This window comes from Staurois parvus, unplaced genomic scaffold, assembly GCF_062004578.1.
Source record: "Staurois parvus isolate SC_StPar_1 unplaced genomic scaffold, SC_StPar_1.0 ptg000985l, whole genome shotgun sequence".
NCBI classification, from domain to species: domain Eukaryota; kingdom Metazoa; phylum Chordata; class Amphibia; order Anura; family Ranidae; genus Staurois; species Staurois parvus.
In genome coordinates this window covers 1899489-1912885 of record NW_028318781.1, presented here as the reverse complement: position 1 = coordinate 1912885, position 13397 = coordinate 1899489, and the positions used below count along the sequence as shown (strand labels likewise).

General features: G+C 41.2%; 1 protein-coding gene across 2 annotated transcripts in view; it reads left to right on the top strand.

The window, feature by feature from the left end:
* PUM2 (pumilio RNA binding family member 2) overlaps positions 1-13397 on the top strand; it is a 103794-nt gene that overhangs the window by 52317 nt on the left and 38080 nt on the right. For both annotated transcript variants that reach the window (XM_089657349.1, XM_089657347.1), the window contains exons 4-7: positions 3849-3954; positions 10435-10622; positions 10932-11104; positions 11998-12268. In XM_089657349.1, the coding sequence (XP_089513475.1) occupies positions 3849-3954; positions 10435-10622; positions 10932-11104; positions 11998-12268 (738 nt within the window). The remainder of the gene's footprint in view (positions 1-3848; positions 3955-10434; positions 10623-10931; positions 11105-11997; positions 12269-13397) is intronic.

The following is a 13397-nucleotide window of genomic DNA, read 5'->3' as shown; positions in this document are numbered from 1 at the left end:
AACAGAATGTACAGATACAAATGGGTTGGCATGGAATTAAGCTGTCTTTCAAAACTCTACCTATAGCACCGCATTGGTAACAGGCTCCATTTCTGTCTCCGCACTGTCATCATTAGTGCAAGGCTTTCTAAAGTGCTGCAACCTCTACCTTACACGGCTGTCGGGAACAGATTTTGGAGAGATTTTAGAATTCATATGTGTGCGGTAATGGTCACAGTTCCTGGCAAAGAGAGAAAACGGAGGGAGACATACTTGCTCATAGCTGTAATGAGGGGTTTTTTTTTTTTTTTTTTTTTTTTTTTTTTGTTCTGCTGCACTAACCGCTTCTAACAGGGATAAATGGTACAAGTACTTTTTAATACTGCTAGTCTGCAAGCATGTCCTGTTCTCTGACTTTAGCGTTTCAGGGGCTAAAGACTTCCTTCATCAGGGCTTAAACACAAATCTACACATAACTATCTGTTCATATAGCATGCACGAATCATATAAGATGAAAACAGTTTTAACACTGGTCAAAATATACAAGGATAAATAGACTATATTTAATGAGTTAATAATTTTAAAAAATCAGCTGAATTTAAGTGTGTGTGTGTGTGTGTGTGTGTGTGTGTGTGTGTGTGTGTGTGTATACATGTTCAAAATAATAGCAGTCAGACATCACTAACCTGAATCACTGTTTTTGGTAGAAATGATATTTCTACATGGCAGATAATTTACTAGCAGGTGTAGTAGAGTAATAGAAATCCAACAGTCATGACATGCATGCTGCTGATTCTGTGTAATTGAATCACTAATTGAAAGGGGCATGTTCAAAATAATAGCAGTGTGGAGTTCTATTAGTGAGGTCAGCTCCAGGAAGATCAAAGAAGGTGTAAAGTTACCTGTGAGTACTGTTACAATTAGAAGACGCCTATGTGAAGCCAAGCTATCTGCAAGAAGCCCCCGCAAAGTCCCACTGTTGGAAAAAAGACGTGCTGAAGAGGTTACAATTTGCCAAAGAGCACATTGACTGGCCTAAAGAGAAATGGGGCAACATTTTGTGGACTGATGAAAGTAAGATTGTTCTTTTTGGGTCTAGTGGCCGGAGACAGTTTGTCAGACGACCCCCAAACACTGAATTCAAGCCACAGTGCACTGTGAAGACAGTGAAGCATGGTTGCGCAAGCATCATGATATGGGGATGTTTCTCATACTACGGTGTTGGGCCTATTTATTACATACAGGGATCATGGATCAGTTTGAATACATCAGAATACTTGAAGAGGTCATGCTGCCTTATGCTGAAGAGGAAATGCCCTTGAAATGGGTGTTCCAACAGGACAACGACCCCAAACACACCAGTAAACGTGCAACATTTTGGTTCCAGACAAACAAGATTGACGTTATGGAGTGGTCAGCCCAATCCCTGGATCTTAATCCAATAGAAAACTTGTGGGGTGACATCAAAAATGCAGTTTCTGAGGCAAAAGCAAGAAATAGAGAAGAACTGTGGAATGTAGTCCAATCATCCTGGGCTGGAATACCTGATCACAGGTGCCAGAAGTTGGTTGACTCCATGCAACACAGATGTACAGCAGTTCTCAGAAACAGTGCTTATACAACTAAATATTCATTAAGTGATTCAAAGGAAAGCAAAATCTTCAAACATTTTTCAGTTTATATAGTGAATGTTTGAGTTTGTAAAGAAGAATACAAACACTGCTATTTTTTTGAACAGTCTAATATTCACTTTTCTTCAATTTTTTTTAGAGGAACAACACAAATTTGATATATTTTTCTTCATATTTTGATTTGGAATAGAATGTGTAGTGTTCCCAATGCATTTGTGTGTATGGAAATGAAAGCTATTAGGATTTTGAGCTTTATTCACTTTTTTCAACACACTATTATTTTGAACACAACTGTGTGTAACACTTGCCACATGTTCTGTTACAGCCTTATTCCAAAATGGATTAAATTCATTTTTTTCTTCAACATTCTACAAACAATACCCCATAATGACAATGTGAAAGAAGTTCATTTTGAAATCTTTGCAGTTTATTAAAAATAAAAAAATGCAAAAAACCACATGTACATAAGTATTCACAGCCTTTGCTCAATACTTTGTTGAAGCACCTTTAGCACCAATTACAGCCTCAGGTTGTTTTGAGTATGATGCTACAAGCTTTGCACACCTATTTTTGGGCAATTCTCCCATTTTTCTTTGCAGATCCTCTGAAGCTCCTTCAGGTTGGATGGGAAGCGTCGGTGCACAGCCATTTTAAGATCTCTTTAGAGATGTTCTATTGGGTTCAAGTCTGGGCTCTGGCTGGGCCACTCCAGGACATTCTCAGAGTTGGCCCGTAGCCAATCCTTTTTGTTATGTGGGCTGTGTGCTTAGGGTTGTTTTCCTGTTGAAAGATTAACTGTCGCCCCAGTCTAAGGTCCAGAGTGCTCTGGAACAGGTTTTCATCAAGGATGTCTCTGTACATTGCTGCATTCATCTTTCCTTCGATCCTGACTAGTCTCCAAGTTCCTGCCGCTGAAAAACATAACCACAGCATGATGCTGCCACCACCATGCTTCACTGTAGGAATGGTATTGGCCAGGTGGTGAGCGGTGCCTGTTTCCTCAAGACATGACGCTTGACATTCAGGCCAAAGAGTTCAATCTGTTTAATCAGACCAGAGAGTTTTGTTTCTCATGGTCTGAGAATCCCTCAGGTGCCTTTTTGGCAAACTCCAGGTGGGCTGCCATTTTGCCTTTTACTGAGGAGTGGCTTCCATCTGGCCACTCTACCATGCAGGCCTGATTGGTGGAGTGCTGCAGAGATGGTTTTTCTGGCAGGTTCTCCTCTCTCCATACAAATGCTGGAGCTCTTTCAGAGTGACCATTGGGTGCTTGGTTGCCTCCCTGGCTAAGGCCCTTCCCCCTCAATCGCTCATTTTGCCCGGGCGGCACGCTCTAGGAAGATTCCTGGTGGTCCAAACTGCTTCCATTTACAGATGATGGAGGTCACTGTGCTCACTGGGACTTTTCTATACCCTTCCCCAGATCTGTGCCTTGATACAATCCTGTCTTGGAGGCCTACGGACAATTACTTGGACTTCATGGCTTGGTTTGTGCTCTGACATACACTGGTAACTGTAGGACCTTATATAGACAGGTTTATGCCTTTCCTAATCATGTCCAATCAACTGAATTCCCAACAGGTGGACCCCAATCAAGTTGTGGAAACATCTCAAGGATGATCAGTGGGAACAGAATGCACCACAGCTCAATTTTGAGTGTCATGGCAAAGGCTGTGAATACTTTTGTACATGTTTTGTTTTTTGTTTTCATTTTTAGTAAATTGCAAAGATTTAAAACTTAACTTCTTTCATGTTGTCATTATGGGGTATTGTTTGTAGAATGTTGAGGGAAAAAAAATGAATTTAATCCATTTTGGAATAAGGCTGCAACATAACAAAATGTGGCAAAAGTTAAACGCTGTGAATACTTTCTGGATGCAGTGTGTGTATGTATGTGTATATATATGTGTATGTATGTATGTATATATATATGTGTGTGTGTGTGTGTGTGTGTGTATATATATGTGTGTGTGTGTGTGTGTATGTATGTATATATATATATATATATATATATATATATATACCCTGATCAGCCAAAACTTCAAGACATCTGACAGGTTAAGTGAATAACATTGACTATCCCTTTACAATGCCGTCTGAAAGTCGGTAAGATTAGACTGTAAGTAAACATGTTGCCCAGAATAACTCTTCACTAATGTGTGTGGTTTTGTTTTTTGTTTTTTTTGTTTTGTTTTTTTATTTACACATTTGGTGTATCACTATATTTTGTTTTATTAGTTGTTACCAGCCAAAAAGTTTTGGGAGCCAGATGACCCCACTAAAGATGGCCAGAAAGGGATGTTCCTAGCAGATGAATGGCGGGAGAACGCATGGGGGCCATCTCGTAAGTTATCTTTAAATTATTTTACATCCAACTTTGTCAGTTCTTTCTGGTTTATAATTGAATTTGTATATTGTGCATTTGTAGCTTTCTAAATATGAATGCTTTATCCCATTTCCCTACCCTCTCCAAGTATTGTTAAAGCATTTTTCAAGGCAAAAAAAATATTAGCACATCTCTGTAATACATGTACATGCCCGTATTTTTTATCCTGTGAAAAGTGCTGCAAACAAATGGCAGGGCTGACACCAAGTGTTAAGGAATTCCTATTTTTTTTTAGATGGCAACACAGCTCTATATTCTTCATGGAGTCTGTTCTTTGTAACTCAGACATGAAGCAGGCAAGGCACATACCATCTCCTCTTCATAACCCCCTTTCCCTCCTCTTCATAACACCTTCAGTACAGGCAGAAAGCACCTAGTTATCAGCTCACAAGACTTCTGCCCAAATCTGATAAAAGAAAACCATTTTGTTCGTATGTTTTAGTAGGTTCATTATACATGTTACATTCAACTTTAGATTTACCAAAACCTTGTAATATGAGGACCTACATAATCTATCCAATCTGTATTCAATCAGACATGTTCTTGCACTACACATTTGTTTTTAGATCTAAAGGAGATTGTACAATCAGAGTGTAGTGTGTGTGGTGACCTTTTAGATTTACTCAAAATTCCTCTTTTGTGATCAAAAGTAGCTGTTTACCAGTCGAACATTTTCTGACAATTGACTTGATTAGTCGCAGTTGGATATAGCTTTTATGTGGTTCTTGGTTTGCTCTCTTCTACAATCCCCCTGTTTTATGAGTGTGGATATATTTAGAGTGCACCTGGCCCAGACTATTGACATTAAACTATCTTCATATTTAAAATAACCCATTTCTGGCCTCCAGCTGCTTTTTACTGTAGTTATTTGTTCTCAAAGATCACACCAGAGATTCTACAGCCAACTTCAGTCAGGTTTTAGCAGCTTAGAAACACCTGCCGGTTGTTCACATTAGTAGGTTGGTAAGCTGCTAAGATCTTCTGTCAATTTGCTGCCTGTGTTGTGAACTTTGAAGATTCATTTCTCCACAATGCTTATAGATACAGAGATGAATGAGGACTGGTTTTAAAGTGCTTGTTAAGAATATGTACCGTATATACTCGAGTATAAGCCGAGTTTTTCAGCACATTTTTTGTGCTGAAAAACGGCCCCCTCGGCTTATACTCGAGTCAACGTCTGCAGGGGGCTGCTGTCTCTTACCTGGCTCCGGTCCCACGACGATCCGGTCCAGGAAGCGCGGCTGCTCCTTCATTCGGTTCGTCCACTGGATGTTCACGCGGCTGCTCGGCTCCGCCTTCTCACCGGTGATTGGCCGCCAGAACTGTAGCCCAGGAAAGGCACACAGGCGGCCAATCACTGGCGAGGAGGCGGAGCTGAGCGGCCCCGTGAAAATCGAGTGAAGGAGATGCAGGTAAGTGTGCCGTGCTTAGGTGCTGCTGCAACCACATATGCTGGCTGCAGCAGCACCATACTGGAACAGGGGTCAGCAAGTGTCAGTGGGAGGAATAGTGCCCCATCATTGGTGTCACTGATACCAATGATGGGGCATTATTCCTCCCACTGACACAAACGATGGGGCACTTTTCCTCCCCCCCACTGACACCAACGATTGGGCGCTATTCCTACCCCCCCCCCCCCCTGCCCCCCTCCCCCCCCCCCCCACCAATGATGGGGAACTATTCCACCCCCCACTGACACCAATCATGGAGCACTATTCCACCCCCCACTGACACCAACGATGGGGCACTATTCCTCCACCCCCCCCACTGACACCAATGATGGGGCGCCATTCCTCCCACTGACACCAATGATGGGGCGCCATTCCTCCCACTGACACCAATGATGGGGCGCCATTCCTCCCACTGACACCAATGATGGGGCGCCATTCCTCCCACTGACACCAATGATGGGGCGCCATTCCTCCCACTGACACCAATGATGGGGCGCCATTCCTCCCACTGACACCAATGATGGGGCGCCATTCCTCCCACTGACACCAATGATGGGGCGCCATTCCTCCCACTGACACCAATGATGGGGCGCCATTCCTCCCACTGACACCAATGATGGGGCGCCATTCCTCCCACTGACACCAATGATGGGGCGCCATTCTTCCCACTGGTGTTCCCACCCTCGGCTTATACTCGAGTCAATAGTTTTTCCCAGTTTTTTGTGGTAAAATTAGGTACCTCGGCTTATATTCGGGTCGGCTTATACTCGAGTATATACGGTAAATACTTTAGTATGCATGATCTAATCAAAGGCTTCCTTTTAGTCCTTATTCACACTTTAGCATAGTGTATTTTAGGCAATTTGCAACTACTAAAAAAAAAGTTTCAAAAAGTCTCCAAAGTTCTGTACAGGAGCTTATTTGGGGCAGGATTACTTGTTTTTTTGTCCCCATAGACCTATTATGGGAGTGCCTGAAAAACACAATAGAAATGCACTGAATTTGCAGGAATGTTGGATAGCAACAGCCTGCAATATGTAATGGGTGAATGTGACTGGCACAGCCGTGGCACCAAGTATGCTTTCCAGCAGAAAACAGGATACAGTACGTGAAGGAAGCTTACAAAACTACATTATGACCTTTATTAGTTTGAAGGTGTAGGGAGTCAGAAAATGTTTTCTCGCTGGTGACTGGTTCTCTTTGAGTACTTGGTATTTAAGGAGTAACTTGGTTATCAATTATTAGCAAAACTTTGCATGTCTAGTGATCAGGTATAATCCAGTACAAACATCTTTGTGAGTCATCAGGGCCACAGAAGCTTCTCTTGCCGGTAGAAATTCCATAGGCTTTTTCTTCTGGTTATATGTTAACCATGTACAACGGGTATAAAAAGTCTACACACCCCTGTTAAAATGTCAGCTTTCTGTGATGGAAAAAAGACACATAATTTCAGAACTTTTCCCACCTTTTTAATGTGACATATAAACTGTGCAACTCAATTGAAAAACAAACTGAAATCTTTTTTTTTTTTGTGTGGGGGAGTAAACCTAAAATACTTAAATAATGAGTTTGCATAAGTGTGCACACCCTCTTATAACTAGGGATGTAGCTGTGTTCAGAGTTAAGCAATCACAAGTCTTGTTAAATAGCAGTCAGTACACACCTGCCATCATTTACAGTGCCTCTAATTAACCCCAAATAAAGTTCAGCTGTTCTAGTAGGTCTTTTCTGACATTTTATTAGTCACATCCTACAGCAAAAGCCATGGTCCACAGAGAGCTTCCAAAGCATCAGAGGGATCTCATTGTTAAAAGGTATCAGTCAGGAGAAGGGTACAAATTAATTTCCAAGGCATTAGATATACCATGGAACACAGTGAAGATGGTGGTAATCAAGTGGAAAAAATATGGTGCAACAGTGACATTACCAAGATTTGGACGTCCCTCCAAAATTGATGAAAAGACCAGAAGAAAACTGGTCTGGGAGGCCGCCAAGAGGCTTACAGCAACATTAAAGAAGCTACAGGAATATCTAGCAAGTACTGGCTGCGTGGTACATGTGACAATCTCCTGTGTTCTTCATATTTCTGGTCTATGGGGGTAGAGTGGTAAGACTGAAGCATTTTCTTATGAAGAAAAACATCCAAGCCCGGTTAAATTTTGCAAAAACACATCTGAAGTCTCCAAAAGCATGTGAAAAAATGTGTTCTGGTCTGATGAAACCAAGGTTGTGCTTTTTGGCCATAATTCCAAAAGATATGTTTGGCGCAAAAACATTGCACATCACCAAAAGAACACCATACCCACAGTGAAGCATGGTGGTGGCAGCATCATGCTTTGGGGCTGTTTTTCTTCAGCTAGAATTGGGCCTCAGCCAAGGTAGAGGGAATTATTTACCAAATACCAGTCAATATTGGCACAAAACCTTCAGGCTTCTGCTAAAAAGCTGAACATGAAGAGGAACTTCATCTTTCAGAATGACAACGTCTAAAGCATACATCCAAATCAACAAAGGAATGGCTTCACTAGAAGAAGATGAAAGTTTTGGAATGGCCCAGCCAGTGCCCAGACCTAAATCCGATCAAAAATCTGTGGAATAATCTGAAGAGGGCTCTGCACAGGAGATGCCCTCGCCATCTGACAGATTTGGAGTGTTTTTTTGCAAGGAAGAGTGGGCAAATATTACCAAGTCAAGATGTGCCATGCTGATACTTGTACCCAAAAAGGCTGAGTGCAGGAATCAAATCAAAAGGTGCTTCAACAAAGTATTTATTTAAGGGTGTGCACACTTATGCAACCTTATTTGTTTATTTTTACTTCCCTCCACTTAAAACATTTCAGTTTGTTGTTCAACAAGTTGTACAGTTTATAGGTCACATTAAAGGTGGAAAAAGTTCTGAAATGATTTCTTTGTGTCATTTTTTTACATCAAAGAAACCTGACATTTTAACAGGGGTGTGTAGACTCTCTATATCCACTATATATTGAACAAAGTAACCACAAAAAAAATGTACCCATCAACTTTTAAGCACTGATTAGACAGTGATTCATTTTTAATCAGTGTGAACACTGAGCCTTGTAGCTCCTGACACAAACCTTCACAGTGCTTTAGGTACAATATCTGCATAAGGCAGAGTCAAGCTTGTCTTGGTATGTAAGGGTCAAGAAGGAGCACAGCCTGTGACTGAAGTATTTAATACTGAAGTCTACTTTTCATACATTCGCTTGAAAAGGCTTTTATTAAAAATATTACAATTAAAGTGCAGAAATAGCAGCTATTTAATACTAGAATAATTCTTAGTATTGCTGATCGCGTTCTGAAATTTTGGGGTATCTTTGTACGCTCTGAGAATGAAGTGCGGCTTGGAGCACACCCCCTACCCCCCTAGCTTTCCAGAAAGCTACACATTACAGATTAGTCTGTGTGCATGGACACATAGGATAACATGCTGGGGAGTTTAATGGCTGTAGAAAAAAACGGCAAAAGCCAAAAACAGCCGCTGTAAAAACATCCAGTGTGCATGAGGGCTTATGATCCCTCCTAATCATCTTGCATTGTATTGTAAGCCGGCCATACATGGGTTGAAGTTCAGCAGGGAGCATGGGATCCCTGGTTGGATCTATCAATCGACTTGTGTACAACCACCTTGTTGGGTTTTTCCTGAACGATTAGCGTCGTCTGCTATATTTGGCATTGCTAATCATTGTGTTCTTCCTGCAGGGAAGCTGGTAGAACACAATAGCTCCGCAGGAAGGATTCTCCCATCAACACTGAATATGTTGTTGGGGAAATTGAGCAATTTTCTTTCCTTTCACCTGTAGTGGAAGAAAATAAAAAGAAAAAATTTCAGAGGCAGTTAGGCCTGCCTAACTATTCAGTCTCCATTGTAAATCACGGTGCAAACTGCTGATTCTGGATAAACCCAATCCGAGACCTGAACACTGCTGCCATCTTGTGGTAGGAGCAGATAAGTCATGTAATATTTTAAAGCGGTAGTAAACCGCAGACAAAAAGTGTCCCCTTGCAAGGTAATGTCATAATGTGCTAATATACATTGCATACTGGCACATTATGTAAAACTTGCCTTAAAACTAAGCCCTCCAGCGGTGCCCTGTCACTACTGTAAAGGCTTCGATCTTCACCCGTCTTCCTTCCGGGTTTGCGACTTCCGGCATTCTGACAAGCCGGGCTGCGATGACTGCACACGGCTTCGAAGGAACGGCACGGATATGTCATTCCTTCAGAGCACATGCACCAGATTAAATGAAGAGAGAACATCTCCTATAATGGTACATGTTTAGGAGATATTCATTTTACCTACAGGTAAGTTTTATTATAAGCTTGCTTGTAGGTAAAATTGAAAAACAGAGTTTACAACCACTTTAATAGACGCATTGAAACTCCCTGCATGTCAAGACGTGTTTTATCCTTGTATTATATTAAATTGGTACTCTGGACATTCTTATGGTTGCCATAGATGATTTTTGATTTTTCTTTGCTTCATTTGCCCCAGAGGTAGCTGGTGCTAAAATGTGTTCAGCTACTTGCTGTTCCCCACCTTTTATGGACTGGGTATACTTATTTGAATCCTTATGTTTTTATTGGGTTCCGCCACTCTTTGAATCCTTATGTTTTTATTGGGTTCCGCCACTCTTTCATTTTCAAATAGTTGTTGATCATTGTGTATGATTGAGTAGACATTTATTTTTGTATTAGTGGTAGATTTGGAGTCGTGTGTGTGTGTGTGTGTGTGTGTGTGTGTGTGTGTGTGTGTGTGTGTGTGTGTGCTCCCCTAATAAAACTAACTTTTATTATATGGTCATAAGTTTATGCCGTGTGGAATGGACAGGACGTTATGGGGAATGTTTTATGGGTTTTCTGTAATATGAGTTTTGGTTTATTTCCTAGATCTCAGAGCTTAAATTGAAAAATGCTAATCAGTCCAATGTGCCATCAAAAATTTAACACCAGTTTCTTGTGTTTTCAGACCATTCCATGTCCCAGCCAATCATGGTACAGCGAAGACCTGGACAAGGCTTCCAAGGGAACCACGATGTGAATTCGGTACTCTCACCTCGGTCAGAAAGTGGTGGTCTAGGAGTAAGCATGGTGGAGTATGTTCTAAGCTCCTCACCTGCTGATAAACATGACCCAAGATTTCGGAAAGGAGCATATGTAAGTGCCCGTTTCCTATTGCACATTAAGGTAGTAAATGTGCTGTTCTTAGTAGCCAATATGATTCCTGCTGTTTTTCACAGGTTAAAGTGAAGCTATTCACAAAATTTTGTTGTAGCCCTTTAAAAAAAGAATAAAAAAAAATATATATATTTATAAATTATATTTTATTTTTGTGTGTGCTGTATAACCATGTTTTAAATTGCCCTCTAAGGTTAGCTAATAGGGGGAATAAGTTTGGTTTATCCTTAATTGTAGTTTTCTAGGAAGCAAAAGCTGAAGTTTTTTTTTTTTTTTCCCCCTCTGTAGGGTGCCAGAGATTGTGATTTGGATGGACCAGAGAAAGGGGAACAGAAAGGAAAGGCATCTCCATTTGAAGAGGAAAAGAAGCGGGATCTGATATCTACTGATGGCGATGAAGTTTCAAAGCTGAATGGCCGAGGACTTCCAAATGGGATTGACGCTGACTGTAAAGACTTCAAGTAAGTGTGGAAAAGGTCAAAGAGGTTCTTCTCGCCTAATTAGGATTGTATTGTAGTAGAATAAAGGGGAAACTATTGACAGAGGCCACTTTGATCATCATGGGGGAAGCTGTAAAGAAGAGCTTGGCTCTTTGGTAATGTTGCCAAGGTTAAAATGTGTACAAGCCCATTATCAAAAATAAAATATGGTGGCTGCATTTTTTTTTTTTTTCATTTATATGAAGTCTCTAGAGTGTGAATAGCCATTTATGTCTGGAGCAGTGCAGAGCTGTGGTCAGGCAGCCTGTTAGTAAAGGGAGATGCAGCAACTGTGCAGATTCACCCGCAGATTTGATTTTACAGGTGCACAGGTGTGGACGCACACTGTCTGTGGTCAGAGCCTTGACCTTGTCTTGTGTACCTGTCAAACCGATGTGCAGGCGACTTTGTACATTTGTTGCATCTCCATTGACTAACCCAAGCTGCTTTTAACACAGCCCCATGTTTCTCCAGACACAAACAACTCTTCACATGGTACTGGCCTCTGCCCCTTGTTAAAGTAGGTCTTATTTTTTGTAACACCCTAAGGTCGTGAAGCCTGCATCCATTATTACGATGACTCCTTGCATAATTCCAAAGGGAGGATGCGAGAGTTTGACTCTTACCAGTTGAGCTGTGTTCTAGGAGAATGTACAGCTGTGGTCTCCCAGTCCATTCCTAGAGCATTTTAAAGCACCTGTTGTATCTCTTGCATTTAAAGTGCATCTCAAACCCAGAATATAAATGTAAATCAATTTAATCTTGACGCTGTATAGTTTCCTATATACTGTATACTTCCCTGTCATGAAAATGTTTATTGCACATCAAGAGATCGAGCCAGGTCTTTAAATTGTGCCTGTCTTGCTTCTGCACAGCCGAACTCCAGGAAGCCGCCAATCTTCCCCCACAGAGATTGCTGAGAGAATTGGCGTGAACCAGAATGTCACAGAAGGACTAGGACAGCTTTCCAACCCCATGGTCAACAAGCCCCTGACAGATGAGTTTGCAACCCCTGAAAGTCAGAACCTGGATGGGATGGAGCAAGTTGGTTTGGATTCTTTGCAGTTTGACTACCCTGGTAATCCCTTGCCTATGGACTCTGCCGGAGCTGGTGTTGGACTGTTTGATTATGGAACCCAGCAGCAGGTTAGCCCCTTTATTATTTATTGCAAGAAATTGGGCATTTAATTTTCCTAATACTAAATCTACTTTTACACTGCTCCGCCGCAAAAATGCATATGCACTTTTGCCCCGCTCTCTGAGGGTTTTTTTTTTTTTTTTTTAAAAGGACACGTGACTTAAAAACTGTACCAAAAACGTTTTTCAGAAGCATTTTTCAGGCGCTTTCCATTAATTTCAATAGGAAGAGTAATTTTTGTTGTTTGTTTTTTTTTTTACTAAACAAACATGCTTCAAAGATGCTGCAAACAGGAGTTTTTACACTGCAACGTAAGCACAATCACCGAGTGTGAAAACATACGTAGGGAAGCATTTTTCTTGAGATTTGCAGGTGCTTTTTTTTTCTTAATGCAAAAACACTTCAGAAACTCCTCAGTGTGAAAGTAGCCTAACAGATCTATCTTAAAGTGATTGCAAAGACTGAAGTTTTTCTACCTTCTTGCATGGTCTACATTAAGGTAAAAAATGTTCAACGCTCCTAAATACTTACCAGCTATTGATTCAGTATTGTGTCCGAGAGCAAGCAGTACTTCTCTCATTCTTCTTACTGGACATAGAGGCAGCAGTTGGGAGTCATTGGCTCCTGCTGCTATTAGTCAAATCCAGTGAGGAGGAAAAAATAGGGTGCTGGGCCGAGCCACAGTGACTGTGTGTATAGATGCACACAGCCTGGCTCGGAATCGAGCCCGCACATGTTCCACCATAGGAATCTGCTTCATGTGGTGGCACGCAGAGAAGAGAAGAGAAGAGAATGAGCTGAGAGCACTGGCGGGGGACCCATCAAGGATCAGGGCTGCTCTGTGCAAAATCATTGCACCGAGCAAGCAAGTATGACATATATTATGAAATATATAATAATAAAAAATATAAATGGAGGCATGGGCACTTTTATCCCCTTCCTGCCCAGGCCAATTTTCAGCTTTCAGCACTGTTGCACTTTGAATGACAATGGTGCGCTCTTGCAACACTGTACCCATATGAAGTTTTTAGCTTTTTTTTTTTTCCACACAATTTCTTTTGGTGGTATTTAATCGCCACTGGGTTTATTTTTTGTGCTATAACCAAAAAGACCGAAAATTTAAATAAGTTTTTGTTT